This window comes from Pundamilia nyererei, unplaced genomic scaffold, assembly GCF_000239375.1.
Source record: "Pundamilia nyererei isolate P.nyererei 1_Seehausen unplaced genomic scaffold, PunNye1.0 scaffold00196, whole genome shotgun sequence".
NCBI classification, from domain to species: domain Eukaryota; kingdom Metazoa; phylum Chordata; class Actinopteri; order Cichliformes; family Cichlidae; genus Pundamilia; species Pundamilia nyererei.
Genome location: NW_005187597.1, coordinates 271,991 through 293,154, shown reverse-complemented (window position 1 = coordinate 293,154; position 21,164 = coordinate 271,991). Strand labels below are relative to the sequence as shown.

Here is a 21,164-nt window from a genome sequence, read left to right as displayed (position 1 = left end):
GTGCTGTGAAAAAGTATCTGCACCCTATTTGATTTCTTAGTTTTTTGTGTGTCACAAAGATAACCTGAGTGAATACAAAATGCTGTTTTTAAAGAGTGATTTCATTCACAATGGAAAATGCATGATTCTAATGATTCAATTGCAGCAAGTCTCCCAGGTCTTGAAGCAGCTAAGCAGCTCCAAACATGGCACTACCATCACCATGTTTGACTGTTGGTGTGATGTTCTTTTTATGAAATGCAGTGTTAGCTTTGTGCCAGATGTAACAGGACCCAAACCTTCCAATAAGCTCAGGTTTTGTCTCACAAGTCCACAAAATATCACCTTAAAAGTCTTGGGCAGTGTTGGGGAGTGCCCAAGGAATACATGTACCGACATTACGTATTTAAAATACAAAATATGATACAGTTACCATTTTAAAAGGGGATACTTAGAATACAGTTACTTTGTTGAAATAAATGGATTACACGGCTGTCTTTTCCTGTTTCATAAGTTAGGATATCCCTTCTCTAATTTTGGTAAATCCACACATTGCTGGAAACCCAAACAAAACACAAAATAAGAGGCTCTAATGTAAGCGTCCTGTTAATGTTGGTGCTGTCAGCTACACAATGGACCTGAAGCCAACACAACAGAGCCGGGGCAGGAATGCATATGTTACTTGGAAATTCCGACACCACTTCTTATTTAAATAAGAAAGGAATGGGAGAAGTCTGAGAAGTCTTCAATGCAAAATCTGTTTGCCAGCAAACAAGCTGCTCTCGGAGTCAAAAGACTCCACCTCCAACCAAAAGAAACATCTGGAAGTAAGTTCTAACTAACGTTAGCCTACTGTAACTACCTTGTTTTAGTTGTGGGAGCTACCTGAGTTTTGTGACACTTCAGTAACTTTGATGGACTATTGCTGTTTGATTTATTACTATTACTGAAGGCTGCTACACTGAGCTATCAAAGACTGCAGACTGTTAGACTTGATGGATAGCATTAACAACCTGCTAGCTGCAAATAATCGTGTGCAGTTCTGAAAGCAGTCGATGAACTAACCTCAGCCAACGCCAGCTAACAATGTTAGCTCAGTGTCGAGTAGCCTTCAGTAAAAGTAATAAATCACACAGCAATAGTACATTCATGTAGTTGTAAAAAGCATGACAATATATCCAAGATATCCAAAGTATTCAGATTACGTTACTCACACTGAGTAATTTAACGGAATGCATTTTGGGGTATGTATTCTGTAATCTGTAGTGGAATACATTTTAAAAATAACCTTGTCAATCATCCAGATGTGGGGAAGAGGTGAGCAACTAAAGAGTTAGATTAGCGTTCACTCCGGGGTGCTGCACCACATGTGTTTGCTAGCTGTTTCCCTGTGCTAAGTTAAGCTAATCATCGACTAACTCAACCATAGTGATATCCTTTTTTATGTAACTTTTCATACTTCTTTTTTTGTATCACTACAATAACAAGTTCATATGATTTGACAGAAAAAAATAAACACTCAGAATGTCAACAAACATGCAATTAATTTTACTGTATGTCTGACTGAATCCATCCAGCAGCTAAGTTGATTATGTATGCACAGACATGTATGCACAACAGCTTAATGATGTTTACAGTACTGTGAAATTAATACTTGTTGCTATGAGAAAAATAAAATTAAAGACAGTATGACAAAGAGAGAGCAAGAAACACCAACTAAGAGAGAAGTAGATACATTGAAGGTAGCAGACACTTTAATAAGGGGAGGCAGGAAATGTGATTAAAAAGAAGGAGGGTGAAAAGCAAAAAAGAACAAATACAAAGAGAGAAATAAAGAAAAACAGTCAATAACCTGTCTGGTCTGTCTTAACTATGCTGCACAGACTGTACAGTCATGTGAAACAAAGGTAATGAGCTGGCAAAATGAAGACGTATCACACATCAACAAGCAGACTTTTGGAGGACACATCACATTCTCCTGTCTGCTCTTCAAGTGCAAACACATGCAGGCATCCACACAAATTGGTAAATCACTCGAGCAACTCATTAATTCATTTTAGAATTTCAGATGTGCCTCTTAAACACACACAGGCGCACGCCTTCCAGTGGGTATCAAAATGCGGCTAAAATACGAAGCTGAGGATGTCGGATGGGGCGGATTACCGCTGATGGGCGTATGAGCAGACAGGGTAAATGGGTGAGTGAATGGAAGGAGAGATGAAACGGATGGTTTGGGGTGATCTACGGGTTCAAAATGTAATGACACTTTTCACAGTCACTGTATCTTAAAGTGTGTGTTTACTGTCTACGTTTGAGCTGGAATCAGAATATGCCTCCCACCATGTGTAGCATAATCTGTGTATGTCTGCGCATATTTCTGTGGAAGGATAAGTCTATTTTTCTTGCCCTTGTTGCTCTGACAGACACATTATTAGGTCCTCTCGAGACAAAAAGGCACAGACGGCTATCTGATCTCCACGGTGCACACAAACATACACACATTTGACATGATTGACTCTCGCTCTCCATGTCCTCTCCACCTTGTCTCATAGCGTGTATGAGAAACAGGAGGGGAGAAATATTAGCTCTTAAAGAACAGACTCAGATTATGACACCCAATAACAGCCTCTTTTCTCTTTCTTCTTAGGGCTTTATACTCAATGTTTCTGTTTCACCCTCTATTTCTGCCTTCTGCACCTCTTCCTTCCTCACCTATTTGTCCTTTCATTACAGTCACATGTTTTGTAGAAAATACCAGGTGTGGATGAGAAAGCAGGAATGTGCCCCGGTGAGTTGCAAATATGGTTGCGAGTTCAGGGCCATTACAGATATTGTCTTAAACAATTTTCCTATTTGCATTATACTTATTCAGCACTTTAACAAAATCTCCGAGCTGCAGTGCCAAAGTCGTTACATAGGTTTGATTTTATTATTTTGAGCCACAGCATCTTGTAAGGCCAACGTTTTTAAAAAAGAAATTAAAGCTGGTCAGGTAGTCGAAAATCTAAAAATGTAATGCCACTGGCTCAATTCCTCTGTAATTCCACAGAGCAAAACATCAAAACTACTTGAATTGCTAATCAGTGTTGAATATGTGAGCAGTGTTTTAGATGTCTGGAGTCGTGCTCAGTCGAGTTATTTTTATAATCAGAACAAAAACAGGTACGTTTTGTTACATTTTAGGCAATGCGATAATTCTTTATCAGGATCAGGAACGTGTGACATCATCATGATGGTGAAATTTGAATGTAGTGGTTAACACATTTGCCTTACAGCTGGGAGAGCTCTGCTTCAAAATCCGATGGTGACACAAATGAAATGTGCTTCTAGTGGTTTCAGGACCAGATAAATGGGATGGCATAAAGCTTCTTTTAGCTTCTCCGTTATTCACAAGAGGTGGATGGATCTGCGTATTTGATTTGGTAGATTTTTACACCAGGCACAACCCTCCTAGGAATTTGTGTCTGCTCCTAGTCTTAAATCGGGATCATTCATATGTTAGACGAACATGTTAACCATCATATTATTGAGCCACTGCTTCAGGAAGCACATTCAGTGTACAGTCTGAGACAAATCAACACGCATATCCTTTGGAGGTCATCGTGATTACTTCTTGAGAAATAAAGGAGCAGCTGAAAACACCTGACAACACTTTAGGTTTTTTTCTAGACGTATAGTCATGGATGAAAAATAGTTCCAAAATGAAAGTAGACCTGGAAGTCGTGTTTATTACTACAACATCATTTAGAGTTACTTCTTAAATGTCACCTGGTCATGCTGTTAAAAAACAACAACTTTCTTTTAGTACAGCAAAAGAAAGTTTCTGTTTCAGAACTGGTTTCGAATATCTATTAGAGTATGATTTTTAAAATAATATAAAAAAAAAAAAATCTTCAGTGGTGAGTCATACTTTTGGATCTGCCATTATCCTACTGAGCTAACAGAGTTCTAAGTCTGTGACACTAATATTGCGGGAAAAGATGGAATAATTGTAAGAGTCTGGAGTGTTAAATTCACCCTGTGACAAATGAAACAGACTTTAAATGCACAAAACTCTAAATAGCTTAAAAGACCCCAGTAATACTAGTTTGAGTTTGTGAAAAAGGTGTCGTGTACACATCACAACATTACATATTTAAGTTTGTTCTTTGCAATATTCTGGTCTAATTCTCACTCATCACTCTGAGCCAACCTCATATCTACATAGAATTAAAGTCAACACCTTGTTTTTTGGGATTCACTTAAAAAAAGTGATGTAAGGTGGTTTCTCATGACTATGTTAAATAATTTCTAAGAAATTAACTGTTTTATTTTAAAATGTTAATCTTAATGAAAAGCTAAAGATAACTAGCCAAAACGCACGCAAAAAATGAGACTATTGTTGATTTAAAGAATTATCTTTGGGTGGATTAGTACATATTAGTCTTTTTTTTTTAAGTTGCTCGACTCATTACCCGAACATTGCTTGAAATACCTGTAAAACTGATTTATTTATTTATTTTTGACTAATATCTGTTGCTGCTTCAATATTTGCCACATTGACAGTGCTCAGTTTTGACCACGGAGATGACTTTTTGGTTTCAACTCGGTACCTACATTCTCAAATCAAATTTTTAAATTGGTAAAAGAAAACAAGAATGGTAAACAAACTGAAATGAACATAATACACATCATATTTCTTTCTTTCTTTTTAATGTGGCACTGCTATTTTGCAGTGACAACACAGCTGTGTGGCAGCTTGAGTTTGGCAAAGTGCAAAACGAGGGATCACTTCAATGTAGCCTAACACACATTGTGTTAAAAATAATGAAGGTTTACACCGAAGCATTACTATTTCCTTTGTCGTTTTCAGTGGCTATTTGCTGCTTCAGTGACACGGACACAGACCTGCGACTTTAAAATTACACCAGACTCTCAGTGGCTGTGTCTCACACCTGAGTTTTCAGGTAAATTATACATAATTGCCGAAAACAATACACTTTCTTAAAGGTGTTTGTTCTCCGGCAAAAGCGCACAATACGAACTGAAAGGCTGCAAACAAAATGTGTCTGTGAGACAATGAAGATATGCTGTGTGTGCGTATGTGTAAAGACACGCAGCAGACTGAGGGTGAGAGCTAATCTTGACATAAAACATTTCCAGCCCAGTCAGCTGAAACAGTAGCTCCTGCAACCCGTTTAATGCTGCTGTGTAGATGTGTGTGCGTGTGTGTGTGTACATATTCACACTCGTGATTATGCAAAGGCTCTTGTGTGAATGTGTGATTGGGCCTTTGTTTTGGATGCACACAGCCTTTTATTAAATCAAATCTTGACAGTACAACACTCATAGCGGAATTATGTGCTGTGTGCTGGGAAGAAAAACGCACTGCTTAGAAACAAAAATGATGACAAAAAACCCAAACAAAAACAACCAAATTTGCAAAATCTGTTGCGACAGTACAGCACGAATCCACAGGAGGAAAGAGTTTGACATCTCACATCGTAAATCCTCTCATTGTGCAGAAATACGAGCATCAGGGTTTGTGATTCCCTTAGACTTGTTGAAACTGTCAGTGACTTGTGAAATCTGCAGCTGACAAAGCCAAAAAAAACCCGACAAAATTTGGTGTCACATCATAAGAGTCGTAGACAGTCAGCATTTTTCAGTTCCGTCCATGTCTTTCAATCACTTGTGTTAACTGCACAAAAGTGCATCCCTTGTGAATGGAAGGGAATGACCAAGTATTTACAACACACACTACTACACAGTTTTCAAACGATGCCACACAGCAGCATTTGGCATAAATTATTCAATTGATCTGTTTTTCTTGGCAACTTCTTCATGTGAGACTGCCCAGTTAGGTTTCACGATTCATTCTCCAAGAATGACTCACTCTTTCTTGCTTTAAAAAAAGTCATACTTGATTTAAGTTTGGCTAATTTCCCTTTCAAGATTATTTTCTTGGCCGGCGTTGCAATCGTATCACCATAGTCACGTCTAACTACATGCATTTGTCCTCCTGTATAACACATGGGAGCTCCTCCAATGTGTATTAACAGCCACTTTTGGACTTGAGTTTCTTTTTAGGGAAGGAGGACAAAGAGGGAAAGACATCTGTCAGTGGGGCTACTGATGAGCTTCGATTTTATTGATGTAACTAAAAAGATAAAAACCTTCTAGAGGTTTAGTTAAAAGCAGACATTGGTATCATGGCAACCCATGGTCATGAGCTGAAGCCATATCTTTGAGTTAGGAGAACACAAACTTGAACTGAAAATGGCTTTTTTTTTTTCTCCGCATGGTGAAATGGTAGATGTGCAAGTGTCAAAGTCAAATTGAGATTTGTAAGAGCTGTACTGGAAACAGTCAGGAGGTGCACAGGGATGCACATTTGTACAGCTTTATGATTACACCTCATCAGAATAAAAGAAAGTTGTACCCACTGAACTGGAGAATGAATACGATGACACATTGTGACACGTGCTATATGCTACTATGGTGATGTGGCTGGCTCTACCTGCTCCTTCCTTTCTTTCAGGCATAATTTTAACCTCAATTTTATTTGGGACTTTTGGCTGCTCACTTATTTCCCAGAGGGTCATCACACTGGATGGGTTCACACGTTTGATTTGGCACAGATTTTGTGCTGGGTGCTCTCCCTGACACATTTATACAGCGCCAATTCACAACAACAATCACCTCAAGACGCTTCATACTGCTATGTAAAGACTCTACAATATTCAAGCCGATGGATCCCAGGATGCAACGCACCTGGTAGCACTTTGATCATTGTTGTTCAAAAAGACTTGGAGCTAAACTCCTCTTGCTTGTCTTCCTAGGAAGCAGTTTTTCCTTTTTTCTTTTTTACCTACCTCCACCACCTCCATTTCTTTTTTCTAAGTTTAATCTTATTCAATTTGTTTTTTGCTTTTTAACCCCACCATTACGTGTATGTTTCCTTTAATTTTTCAGCTGTGGAGTAAATTACAGGCCAATAAATGCCAGTATGCAAGCTTCTTAAAGCACAGCATTCCTCATATAAAGCGAGTGAATTATTGTGGTTTCTTTTTAATATGCTTCAAGACTTCAAGTACTGCACATGTGAATACTTCGACATAGTTTTCTGGCACATTTCCACCAAGACGAAGACAACTTGCAACTATGCTTTCATTGTCAGTCAGTATATATTCCATTTTGCACATGCCCATGGCACTTCTCGCTCCTCCCAGAGGCATTTTTTAAGGGAAATCATGCAGGAAACACATACACATGTGGGGTTTCTAACTTTGTTTCTGTTCCAGTTAAACTAATGTAAAGCAGTAGAGTGAAAACTATCTAGAACAAGTTCATCTGAGGACAGTTTTTAAGAGATTGCTGTTCAAGTATTAATGCGCTGAATAGCTTTATTTATGCCTGCCATTGAATATATCCTGTGTTCTCAAGTCATGTAAAAGTAATTTCAGATTTTCATAAAACAAAAATGTCTTGGAGCCTTTGGTAGCACCACATATTTTATTGAAAAAAAGAAATCTAATTTTTTCGGCCTTTTTTGTATTTTTCAATTTATTCACACATTAAGTACCCAGAGAAATCCGCCCTCGAGAAACCCTCTAGAAAATCTTTGTGAAAAATGTAGCAGATATTGTTAACAAAAACATCAAACCGCATGAATGTTTTAGATTTATTTTTAGTTTGGCTGTTCACCCATCTGCATAAATCACAACTGTGTCCTTGAAAAAGAAAACAAGGCTCATGACCTTATAGGACATTAAAAGAGGCTGGGGCCACTATGGATGAGCAGACAACATGGGTCCAGAGGTAACAGAAAAGATGCAATTACCTAATGACATGAATCGACTTAAGGAATTAACGAGAGATGTGGAATGACAAAGAAAGCTGGGAATCAACCTGAGGAACTGAAGACATATGAGTGTTTTTTTCCCTGTTTAAACACAAACTATCAGCTAAATGAGAAAAACACACAAAAGAGACAAGAATGTGGCCATGATTTGAATTCCTTAAGTTGAAACAGTGTAAAAAGACCAACCCTGTCTCCTAAAAACCACGATCAAGGACAGGTAATTTGCAACAGCAAGTATAATAGTATTTTTAGGAACTTACTATTGCCATTGAGGTTTTTTAACAGCTGTTTTGGCTCTGGCAGTAATTTGTTAGGTTAGGGAACGTCTGACACAAGGGTTACCACAGCAGGCAGCTCCACATGTCTGATTTGGCAGATTTCTGTAACACCAGATGCCCTACCTGATCAACCAGGGATTTTTGCAAAAACCACTACACCAGTGGGGTCAAAATCATTTCAGATCATGGACCACATAACGCCTACTTTACCACACCAGAAACCTGCCCTTCTGTCTGTTTTAATGTAAGCAAAATATGTATCATGTCAACAGTAAATCTCAATTTTTGGAGAAATATTGCAGTAGTAAAAATGAAAAAAATCTGTCAGCAGACTAATCAGGTTGAAGTTGTAGGAAAATGTGTAAAATCACAGAAAAAGTTCTTTTAGATCACTGACTGGCCTGTAATTATAAAACAAACATTTTTTTATTATTTTTTGTCAAAATCTCCTATTTTATTTTACTTTATTTACTGTGAAAATTTCTTCATAGTACATAACTGTATTTTAATTGTTTAGCGATTAGTTGATTACTTTGGTGTTGCATGAATGACCATTATCGTTAGAAAAAGTTGTAAAACATATGAAAATCCTATTTAAAATCCAAAATGTGGGCCCTCAGTCACATCTTCTAAAGCTGTCCAGTTGGCTGGATTAGAGTCTTTGCCGGGCCAATTCTGGCCCCCTGGGCTTAATGTTTGACACCCCTGCACTACACTGTGGAGCCAACTTGACACACAACATGACAATACAGACAGTCTCCTTACATTATAGGAGCAGATGATACAGGAAGTTTATTCACAGAATTACCAGAGTCGACATCGCTGTCAATTTACTTGAAGCAAACAAGATAATTGCAAACACAGTCCAAACCCTCGAAACCACTGCCCCTTAGCAAGCCGGCAGCCTATTTTACATCCCGTCCTGTTTCGCAAGAACAGTTTGAATTTACATCGCCTTACCATCAAAAACAGACCCATTAGGCCGCCTACGTTAAAACCATGAACAGGTAAAATATAAAGTATACAGTCTCATTATAATAAAACGTCCGTCAGTGAAACTTTGGGTCGTGGCACAGATGCTACTTTGACACATACCACCTAGGTAAACATTGTTAGAGACAAACAGCATCTCCCCACCCTGATGGTAGCAGCCTCTCTCAGCAGGAGAATGAGCTCTCCTGCACTGAAAAAAATGCTCGGGGACAGTCTAAGGAAACAAGAGATAGATCTGGGTATTTATTTTAGTCTAACAATACCTCTGTAGCTACCTATGGGGCGGCAGATCATTAGAGGTTAGTGAAGCTAACTTCACTCATCCCCCAAAACCTTTCGTTTTTGCAGCTTTTTTTTTTTTTTACTTTTTGTGAAAAGTTATAGTAGTGTTTTTTTTTATTTATTTGCACTTTTTTCTTTTTGAAACATTTCTCTCCTGACATGGTGTCTCTTCTTTATATGTCATATTAGTAGCTTCTGTAATATCATCTTGTAATCCTGCTGTAAATCCTCTTTTTAATGGATGGCTGGACGCTACACTTCATTAAGGACATTTTTCTGATCACCTTATTAGAGCTGGAAGACTTTGGACTATTTTAAATCCTAAATAGTCCCTGTTTGTTTGCTTTAGGGATTTTCTTTTGATGGAGCCTAGAACTGGGAAGGTACTTCAGACTTAACAAGGAGACAGGAAGATGGTTTTAATATTGTGGCTGGGCTGTGCATATGAAACAACATTTTTAGGAGACTTGACAGAAAAGGATAAACAGTGCACCGCTTGAATTAATAGAAAAGATGGAAATATGGTTGCAGACAGCAGCCTACTGATAGGGCAAGACAGAAAATGTAATTGTACAGGGGAACAAAAAATGTCACAGTAAAGATGACAGCACTTTGTAACTGTGTAACAAAGAATAAATCAAATGGAAAAACTCAATGTGGCAGTAATTGCATCAATCAATAAGCATCACTGCTTGTTGCTCTGTAAGAGCATAAATACTGCAACAAAATTACCCATTTGAAGACAAAGAATCCCCGTCCGGCAAATATCAATCAAGGTTGTCGGAGTTAACAATGTTCTTCCTTGTCTGATTTTCTTTTTCACATCTGATACGTCTGTAATCAACTTGTTTCAAAGTTCAGAGGGAGCGTTGAAGCCGAGTCCAGCTTGTAATCAGTTTCTCATTACAGCAAGTGTCTGTCAACAACTATGTATCTCGTTAAATATCAGTGTGTGAAAAACACAGACTCCTGCTGACCGAGCATAACTTTTGTTGACATTTATGTAATTGGCTTTACCTGAAAAATATACTTCACAAGTTTTGTTTCAATAACGCCCATCAGCGAGAATTTTAACCTTCTTTTTTGTTCATAGCAAGAACTTTCAGCTGAGAGAAAACTGATTTTTCTTTTGCCCGTAGAGTTTACAGTATATGCGGCAAAGTTCTTTTTCTGATGGTGTTGAAGTTGAACATCCGTTCCCTGACAGCTTTATGGTCGACTCTGCAGCAGTGTGAAGAAATTCCAGAAAAGGAAAGGCTAGAGCATTGTTGACTGAGAGGGGAATCGCTTCTCAAGCTCTTCAACGATGGAGTTCATGTTAGGGTTGGGCTGAATCTGTGGAGGTGGAGGATCTTCTCCTCCTCCTCCTTCTTTACCACTGTCTCCCCCTTCTCCCCCTCCAGCTGGTAGCACATCCAAGGAATCGAGAGAATCCAGGGAATCCATGGAGGCCCGGCTCTTCCTTACCTTTTTTAGCGGAATCTGCTTCTGATCTATCTGGCTAAACATGTTGGCCACAGACTTCTCAATGTCTGCTATGTTTTGGATGTTCTTTAAGATTCCCTTCAGCTCTTTTCGGGGAGGTTCGGGTTCCACCGGTAGGGGCGGCGGTGGTGGTCGGAGGGACACAGGCCGCAGAGCAGGCACCTCTGAGAGTGACGGGAGGACAAACATGGATGGATGGTGGACTGAGGGTGACACTGGGGGAGGGAGAGGCGGAGGCGGTGGCGGTGTAGGGGGTGGAGGAGCCTGTTTTTCTATATGGTTACACTTTATGGATGAAGCTGGAGAGCCAGGAGGTTGGGAAGGAGGATGACATGGAGGAGGAGATGAGGGGGGAGGAGGAGGTGGAGGTGGAGGAGGAGGAGCAGAGGTTTGAGGGTGCGGTGGTGGCGGTGGAGGTGTTGAAGGAGGATCGGGAATAAACTCTAAGTGGACCTGAAGTCTGTCTTCTGAACCCTGATTTCCTGTTAAATTTGCCCCAAAGCGCCGCAGCACTGGAGGAGTTGGCTTATGACTTGGCGGAGGGGTCCCTCCGTCACTCTGAGTGACGATGATACTTGGGGGTCCCTCTGTATTCTGAGGATTCTGGACACTCTGGGTGGGGGCATGCTTGTAATGCTGAGGAGTTTCTGGCAAAACAGAAAGTAAAATATCAGGTGACAGAGATCCTCGGGAGTCTCTGTTTTGCCTTTGTCTCATTTCCTGAAGTGCCTGTTGCTCAAACTGTCTGGCTTGTTCTTTCACTGTCAGTTTGGGTTCCAGACTTGGACTTCCCATTACGTCTGAATCCAGCCCACGATCAAAGCCTGAATCCAGGCCAGCATCTTTACTTTCTTTGAATTTGGCCTTTAGGAGCTCCAGCTCCCATTGAACGGGATCCATAACTACTTGGCGCCTCAAAGCGTCATACATCTCTCTTCGATGCAGTCTTGATGGGAGGGTCCAGCTGTGTCCACCACCTGATCCCCATCCACTGTCACTGCCGCTGTAACCACCAAACCCCACATCACACACGGGAGAGCTGAGCCTCAGCCAGGCCTCTCGAAGGCCTTTCCTGGAAGGGGAGAAATTCCCAAGAAGATCCTTTCTTCTTTGGCTTCTTCCAAGAGTCTCTGGACTACTCAAAGTCCCATCCTCATGGTAGATGGGATTTTTAATAGTCAAGGGGTTTTCATCAGAAAGAAAGGTGATGTTGGATTCAGATTTGGGGAAATTGTGGAGCACTCCTCCATTAGCAACGCACTGGCGATGGACCGCAATCGCTCTAGTGGCAAAGTCTGAGATCAGACGTTGGCGGTCACTTTCATCCAAACTGCCACCACTCCCGCCAGCACCACTGTGGTTTGAACGGCTGGTACATGGATAGAGGGGGAAAAATGAGACAGAAAATGGAATGAAAGAAGAAATAAAAGAATTACAGATAAAATATGAGGGACAAGGGTAATAATGAATAGGAAAAATGTAGCTATATAAATCAAAGCTAAATGAAATGGAAGAAGGATTGTAGCTGAATGAAATTTAAATGAAAGCACCAATAAAACAATTGCACTGATAAAAGTAAAATGAAATGTTTTGCAATGAGAAGAGACAACAACAGAATCAAGAGGGAGGGTAGAAAGGCAGATAAAAGAGGACGGTCTGCTAGACCTGAGGTTGGACACGTGTAATGACAACACACCTCACAATAACAGATAAATGTAGAAAAGATCGGGAAGCAAAGGCGGAGGGATCTTAAGAGGTAAGATGTTTTTATTTCGGTGCTTTTTTTTTTTTTTACCAGGGGGCCAAAAGATGGAGCACAAAAAATAGATTTGAATAACAAAGGAAACTAGATTTTAAGCACACCACAAAGACGTTTCTGCAGCACTGCTATGAACGATGCCACATCTGACGGGGGGATAGATTACTGTGTCATGAGGCTTTGAGAGTATGCAGATTTTCTTACAGCAAAGGACTGGTTACGTTCTCTTCTCTCTAACGAAAGTATGTTAATCAGTGAATTCAGTAGTGTTAGTTTGTGACAGCGACGAAACTCTGCAGACTCTTGGTGTCCCATAACCATACAGCTTTAAAAGAAAATCTAACGGTTAACGCATTTGCTGTGAGATCTACCAACCTACCATGAATATAAAAAAAGAATAACTACTTACTATCCAGGACAAAATTAGAACAAAAATGTCACACATTCACAGAGTTACACTCCTCGTTACAGACACAGCTTTCAACATCCTACTCACTTTTGTCTGTCAGCGGTGGATGAGGTTGGGTGGAAGAGAATAAATGAAGAAGATGATAAGATGTGAAGAAGATTAGATAATTAGATAAAATTAATAAAAAAAAAAAAACATAAAATGGTCAGAGTTGTGAAAGATAAGAGCTCCAGGCAGTTTTAGAGAAACTTCATTTAGAATAATCTACAACAGAACTAAAAGACTGGATTATTCCCCCCCCCCCCCACCTTTTTTAAAATAAATGAGACCAAGATCAAGATAGGAGATCTTCAGAACTTAATACATCATTGTTAATCAATCTTTGCCTAATTAATACCATTCTAAGTGCCAAAAAGAAAGCCTAACCATCCAATCTATCTAATGCTCACTGGCTACTGACTTGAGATTGACAAGGCAGCAGCCAATGATCATGCAGTTAACAGTCCTCTCATTATCACCAACATCATCATATCCAATTTCAGATTGTGACAGACAATTTGCTGATCTCGAAGCTTTACAGCTGGCCTTCAGAAACCAATGAGTGATGTCATTGTAGCGTAGTCTATCTTCTATACTTCCTATGGCTGGAACCAGCACGCTTTAAAAGGCGGAACATTTTCTTGGAAGGCTTGTTAGTTTCAGCAAACAGCGTGGCGTGCAACCACTCAGCTACTGGACAGGGAATACACTTTTTCCCCCGGTGCCTGGAGGTTTCCAGGTGGTCACTGGTTTATAGGCCTGTGTGACAGAGGCTTTATGAAGGAATAATTTGGTCAGTGTCTATAAAACATGGTAGCAGATCAGAGACAAGTAGGGGAACACTGGGATGCTGTTTTTTCTTTTTGTTTTTTTAATATATCCATTTATTATATAACTTTTCTGCCCTGGTTGTGCTGCTGTTGAGTGTTAATGCAGTCTTCCTTGTTTTTATGGCATTCATTTACCTTTAATAAATACTTTACTATTATACATTAAGGTATTTACTATATACTAAGATTTGACAGCTGCTTCAGGAATGGGGGCTGCAAAAAAACACCTTAAACACATTTTAGTGCTCGTCTAAGATGTACTGAAGCATTTCATTTAAAACTTTTATTTTGATGTTTTGATTAAAAAAATGTAAATAATTTACTGCTAATTTCTTTAGTTATTGCTATGTACATAAAATCATAGGGTATTATTCTGTAATTTAATTTCTTGGCTGAAATTAAGCTCTTCTCTGCTACCTAATGGCCAAGCACCATTAAAGAAAAGAGAAAAAAAAGTCCTGTATCGCCATGGATACAAGGGGACATTATGCAAATATACATATTTGAACAAATCTGGACTTATTCTACAGATCTGGTTATGTAGCCAGCCCAAGAGATGAAATATGCTGTATCACTTAATAATGTGACTATTAATTTAACATTTAAAAAACATGCTTCATTTAATGTGCTGCTAATAATAAGTTAAGAACACCTAATTTTTCACAGGTAATTGAAAACAGACATTAAAAACTAAGTCTGTCAAGAGAACAGCCAAAGATAATTACATTTAAAAAAGCCTTGAAAATCAGTCTACTGAGCAGTTTGATAATGGGCTTTAATTATAAATGTGCAAACTTTTGCACTTTGCCGGGTTTTATGGTTTTTAGAGATTCAGTGCCTGCAAGAAGGCAGAGATGCAGATACAGTAGTATAGATGTGGAAGTATTAGGGAAGAAATCCTAGTAAACACACATACACGCACAAATACAGGAAGATCCCACTTGAGTTAAACACGAGCTGCAGTTTATCAATAGAAATAATTATCGCCCGGGGCAGTCTTTATAAATTAAGGGACGCATTTATTTCAATTATCTCACATCCAAGTTCATTTCAGCACACGTTTTTCAGGGAATCGCTTGGGCTTTAATCATCTCACATCCACACACACACACACGCACACAATGACAAACACACATACAGTTGGAAATCCCTTGTTGTCATTAGCAGATAGTTTCTGCTATCTTGCATATGAATTGCTCTCATGTTAATGGGAGTGGGGAGGCATATCAAGGACAGGCAGGAAACCAGTGATGCATGTAATGCTGATAAGAATTCCTCTCAACTTCTCCTTAACGCTCCAGTAAGGAATTGTAAATGAACTATCTGTGTGCCTTCAGTGTATGTGTGCATGAGCAAGTCAGAAAACTTTTAGATAAAAGTTAATATGGTGTCTGTACGTACAGCTCTTATTAGAAACTTGTTTAACCAAGTCAGATGTATCAAACTAGTAACAACTGGGAATACATTAAGCACAGTCTGGTATAAAACCGACAGAAATAAGGGACCTTTTAAGGCCACACGGAGTAAATGAGCAATAAAACCTTTTAGTTTTATTGCTCATCTAGTGAGTCGAGCTAGAGGACAAAATTAATAAAAAGTTAAGTAATTTCACAATAATTACCTAAAAGCCTATTTGTATTGCTTCAGTTTACTGTCAACGGTTCATTACCACATGATTAAACAAATAAATTGGTTGCAAAGCAAATGCAATCAAAAACAATCCGGCATGAAGGCGAGTGAGGAAAACGATTGTTTTTAAATTTGACTGACCTAATATACACTACTTGCATTTAGCACTCAAAGCACTTTAGACCGCAAGACACATTTTTAATCAAACATTCACAAGGTGCTTTATCCCATATATTAAAAAAAAAATCAACTTCGCATTCATTAGCCATTTTGCTGCACCAGTTAACCTAAAAATGCATGTCTCTGGACTGTGGGTGGAAAAGAGCACCCAGAGGAAGCCCACGCAGGCACGGGGACCATCCAAACTCCAAACACAAAGCCCCAGATGGAGTTTCAACCAGCAAAATTCTTGCTGTGAGGTGACGGTGTTACCAAATGGACCATCCAAAAAGTGTGGTTTGACATTTCTAAAAATGTGTCATTAACCGCTTCCCTCCTGTTCTGGGTCCGGAGTGGTGCCATTTTTCAAAGGTTACCCATCATGGGACATTCAGTGAGAAGGCCGCCTACAACCATCATGACTAAAACAGATGCAGGATCTGTTGGGCGTTATTTGTGTTGCATTAGATTTTAGAACAGGTTCAGTGTCACTGACTCATTATCTTATTTTTTTTTTAATGCTGATAATTTTGTGTTATGTGACAGTAAAGTTGTCAACATCTGATGGAAGCACAAGGACACCTCAGCTTATTTCTTTAACATTTTTTACTTTGACCTTAATGTTTTGTAGTTGTTACTAAACCGAATTTGAAGTTTTAGGTTTGTATAGTTTGTCATGTGAATAGAATCAGTTGCCCCTGAAGTGACTGCTGCTGTAAGGCCAGATTGGCTGACATTCAGTTTTTTTTTTTAAAGAGAGGACATTAGTATGCATTACAATATGTAAGAAAGAGCAGAGAGTGATTTTCAGAGTTTATCTCTGACTGTTAACACATTCAAAACTCAGACCTTTGTTTGGTGTTAGTTTGATGCGGGGTTGCAAGGTCTGCTTGATTAATCTAAGACTGTGTCATCTGCTTGGGTCAGTTTCTCTGGCCAGTGGAAAATGTGAAATAAAGCAAAGGCCATGTCCCCCGCCTCCCCACAGATTAAAAAAAAGACTACTTTCACAAAAGCCCAAAGATATTTTAACTCGGCATATAAATCCTTGAAAAGTCTCTCGGCTTAGGAGTGATTTGGGAAAGTTCAACAAAGCAACTCAAGTGTGATGATAAAACAGTGAGTTCTATTCCAGTGAAAATGCTAAAAGAAATCTCACCATGCTTTATTCAAACTACAACATTTACTACATTTTTGTATGTTTTGCTTAGTACTAAAAAACACCCAGTAACCAGACTTGTAGTTAGAGCAGCAAGCTTCCCAACAATCTGATGCAGACTGCTTTTTGTGTCAGCACAGCCTTCTTAGCATTTATTAGCTGGACATAAGACTGGCTCAAGGCTTTCTCCAATTAGTCTGATTGCAAATCTTTGCTGCCAAGTTTTTAAATATGGTTGTTCAACAAGTCTGTCAGTCATGATGATATGTGCTGATTAAGGATCAAGAACCAACACAGTCAACTTTCCCAATAATGGGTGCAAGGTTCACTTATAAGAAGCACTCAGTAATAAAATATAGTGATGTTATAGTTTGTGTAACCACGCTCCGAGTTCTGCATTTTGATTTGTTATAGAAGCATGTCCAGGTGGCGATCGCTTTCCTGTCAACACTGTTTGATATGTGGTATATTTATATAGAATGTGCAAGGTTTTGTGTATACTCTCCCACCATGAAGCCTTAGTAGTTTAATAGAACCAAACTGGGATAATATTTAAATTGCAACTTTTATTCTGTTGGGAATCAAGAGTGCATGTTGAACTGCAGGAGCATGGTTCACAGCAATATTGAAAATGTGTTAAAATGGTCTGACTGCACCACAAAGCTCCCAAAGCGCCCACACTGCCAAAGTCTGAAGTTTAACAGCCGTCAAAATGTGAGCTAACGACTGTGCTTTGGCTCATCGGTTTAAATGCCACTTTCACACATCACTTACATGGCGTTGTCACCCAGCTCTTCATACAGGTTGTTGGCAGTGCCTCCCCCAGGTTTGCCTGTTGGCAGTGCCATCTGGATGCGGGCTGTTTTGGCACACTCTGCTTGACGCCTGGACAGAGCAGAGAGGAAATGCAGAGTTAGTTATCTAAAGTCAGAGCAAAGCCATTTGAACCAACCTTTGAAAACAGTGATGTAGGCATAATCAAGCACGAAGGCTCTAACTTTCTACTTTCTCTAAAATGTCTCCTCTGTGTTCTATCAACACCTTGTTATTAACAAAAAATTCATTTCACTATCCAGTGTCCGCTGTAGAGGAAACATCAGTCTGTTCTGCACTTTAGTTCTGACTAAACAATCCCAACTGAGGAAATGATTTCTGTCACATTTTCCACAGAGATTCATTAGTCCATGGGGATTAAGATGTCTGAATGTGGTAACCTCTGACCTTTTCATTACTACCACAGTGAGGCTGACATTTCTGGCCTCGTATTTACATTTTCCATGAGGATGCACTGTCATGACACTGGTGATCCCTTAAGATTTCCCTGCAGCGATCTGTCTAAGAATATATAAGCCTTGGCTGCAATTAGGAAATATCAGCATAACAAAATGCTAAAAAAAACAAACCACAAATGCAAAAGACAGCTGTGTAACACTGTATTGGAGCATGCTGCTATTGTAGTATTTTCAGATTCAGTCTTGCAGATACTGTAGCACTCTTATAATGCACTGCCAGGCTAAAAAACAATAAAAAATCACCACCTGGATAAATAAGCAAATAGGTAAAAGCCTTCTGTTGGATAATTACCACAGTGATTAATAAGTGTTGGCTTGCAATATAATATTTAATCCTAATTAATGCAGTAAATAGCTTCTTATTGCAAACTCTGGATGGAAATAAGGTTACTGCAACAATGCCACAGTGAAAATGTCCAAAGAAATAGGAGTCTGCAAGTGCTTTTTGTGGCAGGGTAGTTTTGTTTCTCCACCCAGTAACAACAAACCTCTATTTCTTGTTGAGGTGCAGCATGTTAAAGTCCCAAACTACTCAAGTTTTAATGCATGGCATCATAAAACACGGGGGAATGCAGACGCGAGTGGTGAGAACTCAAAGTAAGTACACTGACTGAGTAATACGAATCACACAGCATAATGCAGTAAATGTTTGCTAACATCAGACGCTGCAACAATATGCTGAAATGACTGCTTAAAGTTTTATATCCTCACTTCAAATAAAAACGTAGGAGTGCTACTGTTATCCACTCTACATAATCCTGATATGCACTACTACTTGACGCACAAATGAAAACACACACACTCTAATAAAAGCATCTGCTCTGGACATTTATGCTCCATGTTCTTCAGGATTCATTTGTTTGATAGTCTGCTGTCCTCTCCGTTTCATAGCTCTTTCTGATCTCATCCATCTTATTGTACAATGAAAGTCAACAGATTAATCAAAGTGAAAGGTGTTTAAGACAGCCATGACATTAATATTTTATCTTGGGAAAATAAAAGCGGTACTCACTCTTTGAATCTGGTGGCGACAGATGCGGCAGATGAGAGAGAGAAAGATTAGTTATTATTTGAGCCATTAATCACAGTTCTTCTTGTTAGCCAAGTTTACTTACTGCAATTTACAAGCGAAGTTGGACAATTGGTCTTCATTAAAGTAATTTAGCAAAAGATACTAGTGATTATCATGCTGATGATTGCTTTTATGTTTTTTCTGTCTTCATATTCCCTCTTGTTGTCTGTTATTTGTCTCTGTTTCTCAGCAGGATAAAAGGCTCTTTCCAAAATGCACTGATTTAATTCAGATGTGTGTGTATGTGTGAAATGGTTCACGCGTGTTTGGGAGATGGATAAAATTAATAGCCTTTCACTGTGGTTAGCTAAACAAACTATTAGAATTGGCACTCTGGGGGCAGTCTGCCATGCTGAATAGTCTGGGGAACTGACTGGCCCAGGTGATGATAAACAGTGGAAAAAGAGCGACTGTCAGTTCTGCTTGACTGCCTACATGCTCTTGAAAGAAATTGATAAGTCTTCTATATGGCTTGTTATCTTTTCTACACTAGAAGTCAAATCCTCCGTTCATACTGATTAGTTTTGAGCACCTAAATGCATGCATTATAAATTTGTTGAGCCAAATTTATGCTGATGATTTAACTTCATGCACACGTTTTCCAGCTACTGACATAATTGTGCTTGAAGTGAAAATGTCAGCATCAGACATGCATTACAAAGAGCTTCAAAAGACTTTGAACCACTCCTCATTTGTTGATATTTTGCTAAAAAAAAAAAAGGGAAATCGATGCAGTAATTTATGTATTTTAACATGTGCCTATATATGAATATCTATATATACAGTATATAAGACAAAGGCAGGGTTTGTACAACTCTAACAAGCTTAAAAATCAATATCTGGTATTCTTCAACGCAGCTTGAATTCTCTTAAGTGTTTTTAATTGAGCCATTAGTTTAAATAGAGTTACCTCTCATTTCTTTACAATTCTAATAAGCTTGTTAGTGACTCTTGGATAAGACCACTTTTATTCTTCAGCACAGTCTGAACTCTCTCATCCAGCTTTCTTGTCATTTCTTTAAGTAGTCTTCAGGAATATTTCTCCAGGCTTCTCGAAGCTGTTCTGTCAAGATGACCCCACACTGCTTCAGTAATGTTGAGATCTGGGCTCTGGTATGGTATCTGGTATGCTTTTACTGCACTAATAGTGGTTTTGAGATCATGGTCATCCAAAATACAGCTCATGCCAATCAGTTTTGATAAGCTCTTCAATATCACTGTGGCGTGGGTGTGGTTTCTGGCCGGCTGCAGCAGAGGGGTGACGCAGTGAGCTCCCGGGGCGGCGCAGGGGCGGGGTGAACAGGTGTGCTGGGATGTGAACGTGATTGTGACTCTTTATATGTTCACAGTGACAGTTGGAGAGAGAGGAGAGCGGACGTGACAGCAGAGCGGGAGTGTCTGTGTCCCAGTAAACAAAATCACAGCAAAACCAAACGAGCAAATAAAGAAGTGCTGTCATCACGTCCGTGTTCTGTACATGTGTAACGGGTCCAACGTCACAACCACTTACTGAAATACAGACCATGATAGAGCCTCAGCTGTGTTTTACAGTCCCTCTTTAGACTGTAGACACTGGTAACAAAAGAAAAACTTCAAATTTGGATTTATCACTCTATAAGACCTGTTATTATTGAGTTTCAGTCCAGTTCTTATGGACTTTTTCTCACTGTTTCCCTTCCTTGAGATAATTTCTGATGGATTTCGGGTGATGATGGACCAACTGATCTATCAGGTCCTGTGTCTGGACTTTTGGGGATTTTTATATTTCACAAAGACTTGGCTTTTTAGATATTGCTAATCTTCTTTAGGTCTTCTTTGTTCTATAATTAATTTTCTAAAAATGTACAGAAACTGAACTGCAAATGAGTTAAAAAGCCAAGGAAAAACTTCAAACTTGACTAATACACATTTTCACCAAGGAACTAAAACTGAATCCCAATCAAGTGAACCCCCCCC

At 39.2% G+C, this 21,164-nt stretch overlaps 1 protein-coding gene across 1 annotated transcript in view; it reads right to left on the bottom strand.

The window, feature by feature from the left end:
* Positions 1-21,164, bottom strand: part of LOC102200715 (protocadherin-15-like) — a 219,770-nt gene that overhangs the window by 17,395 nt on the left and 181,211 nt on the right. Inside the window, exons 34-35 of the mRNA XM_005747367.1 lie at positions 19,149-19,157; positions 17,619-17,729 (exon numbers count right to left, since the gene is read on the bottom strand). Coding sequence (XP_005747424.1) covers positions 17,619-17,729; positions 19,149-19,157 — 120 coding nt within the window. The remainder of the gene's footprint in view (positions 1-17,618; positions 17,730-19,148; positions 19,158-21,164) is intronic.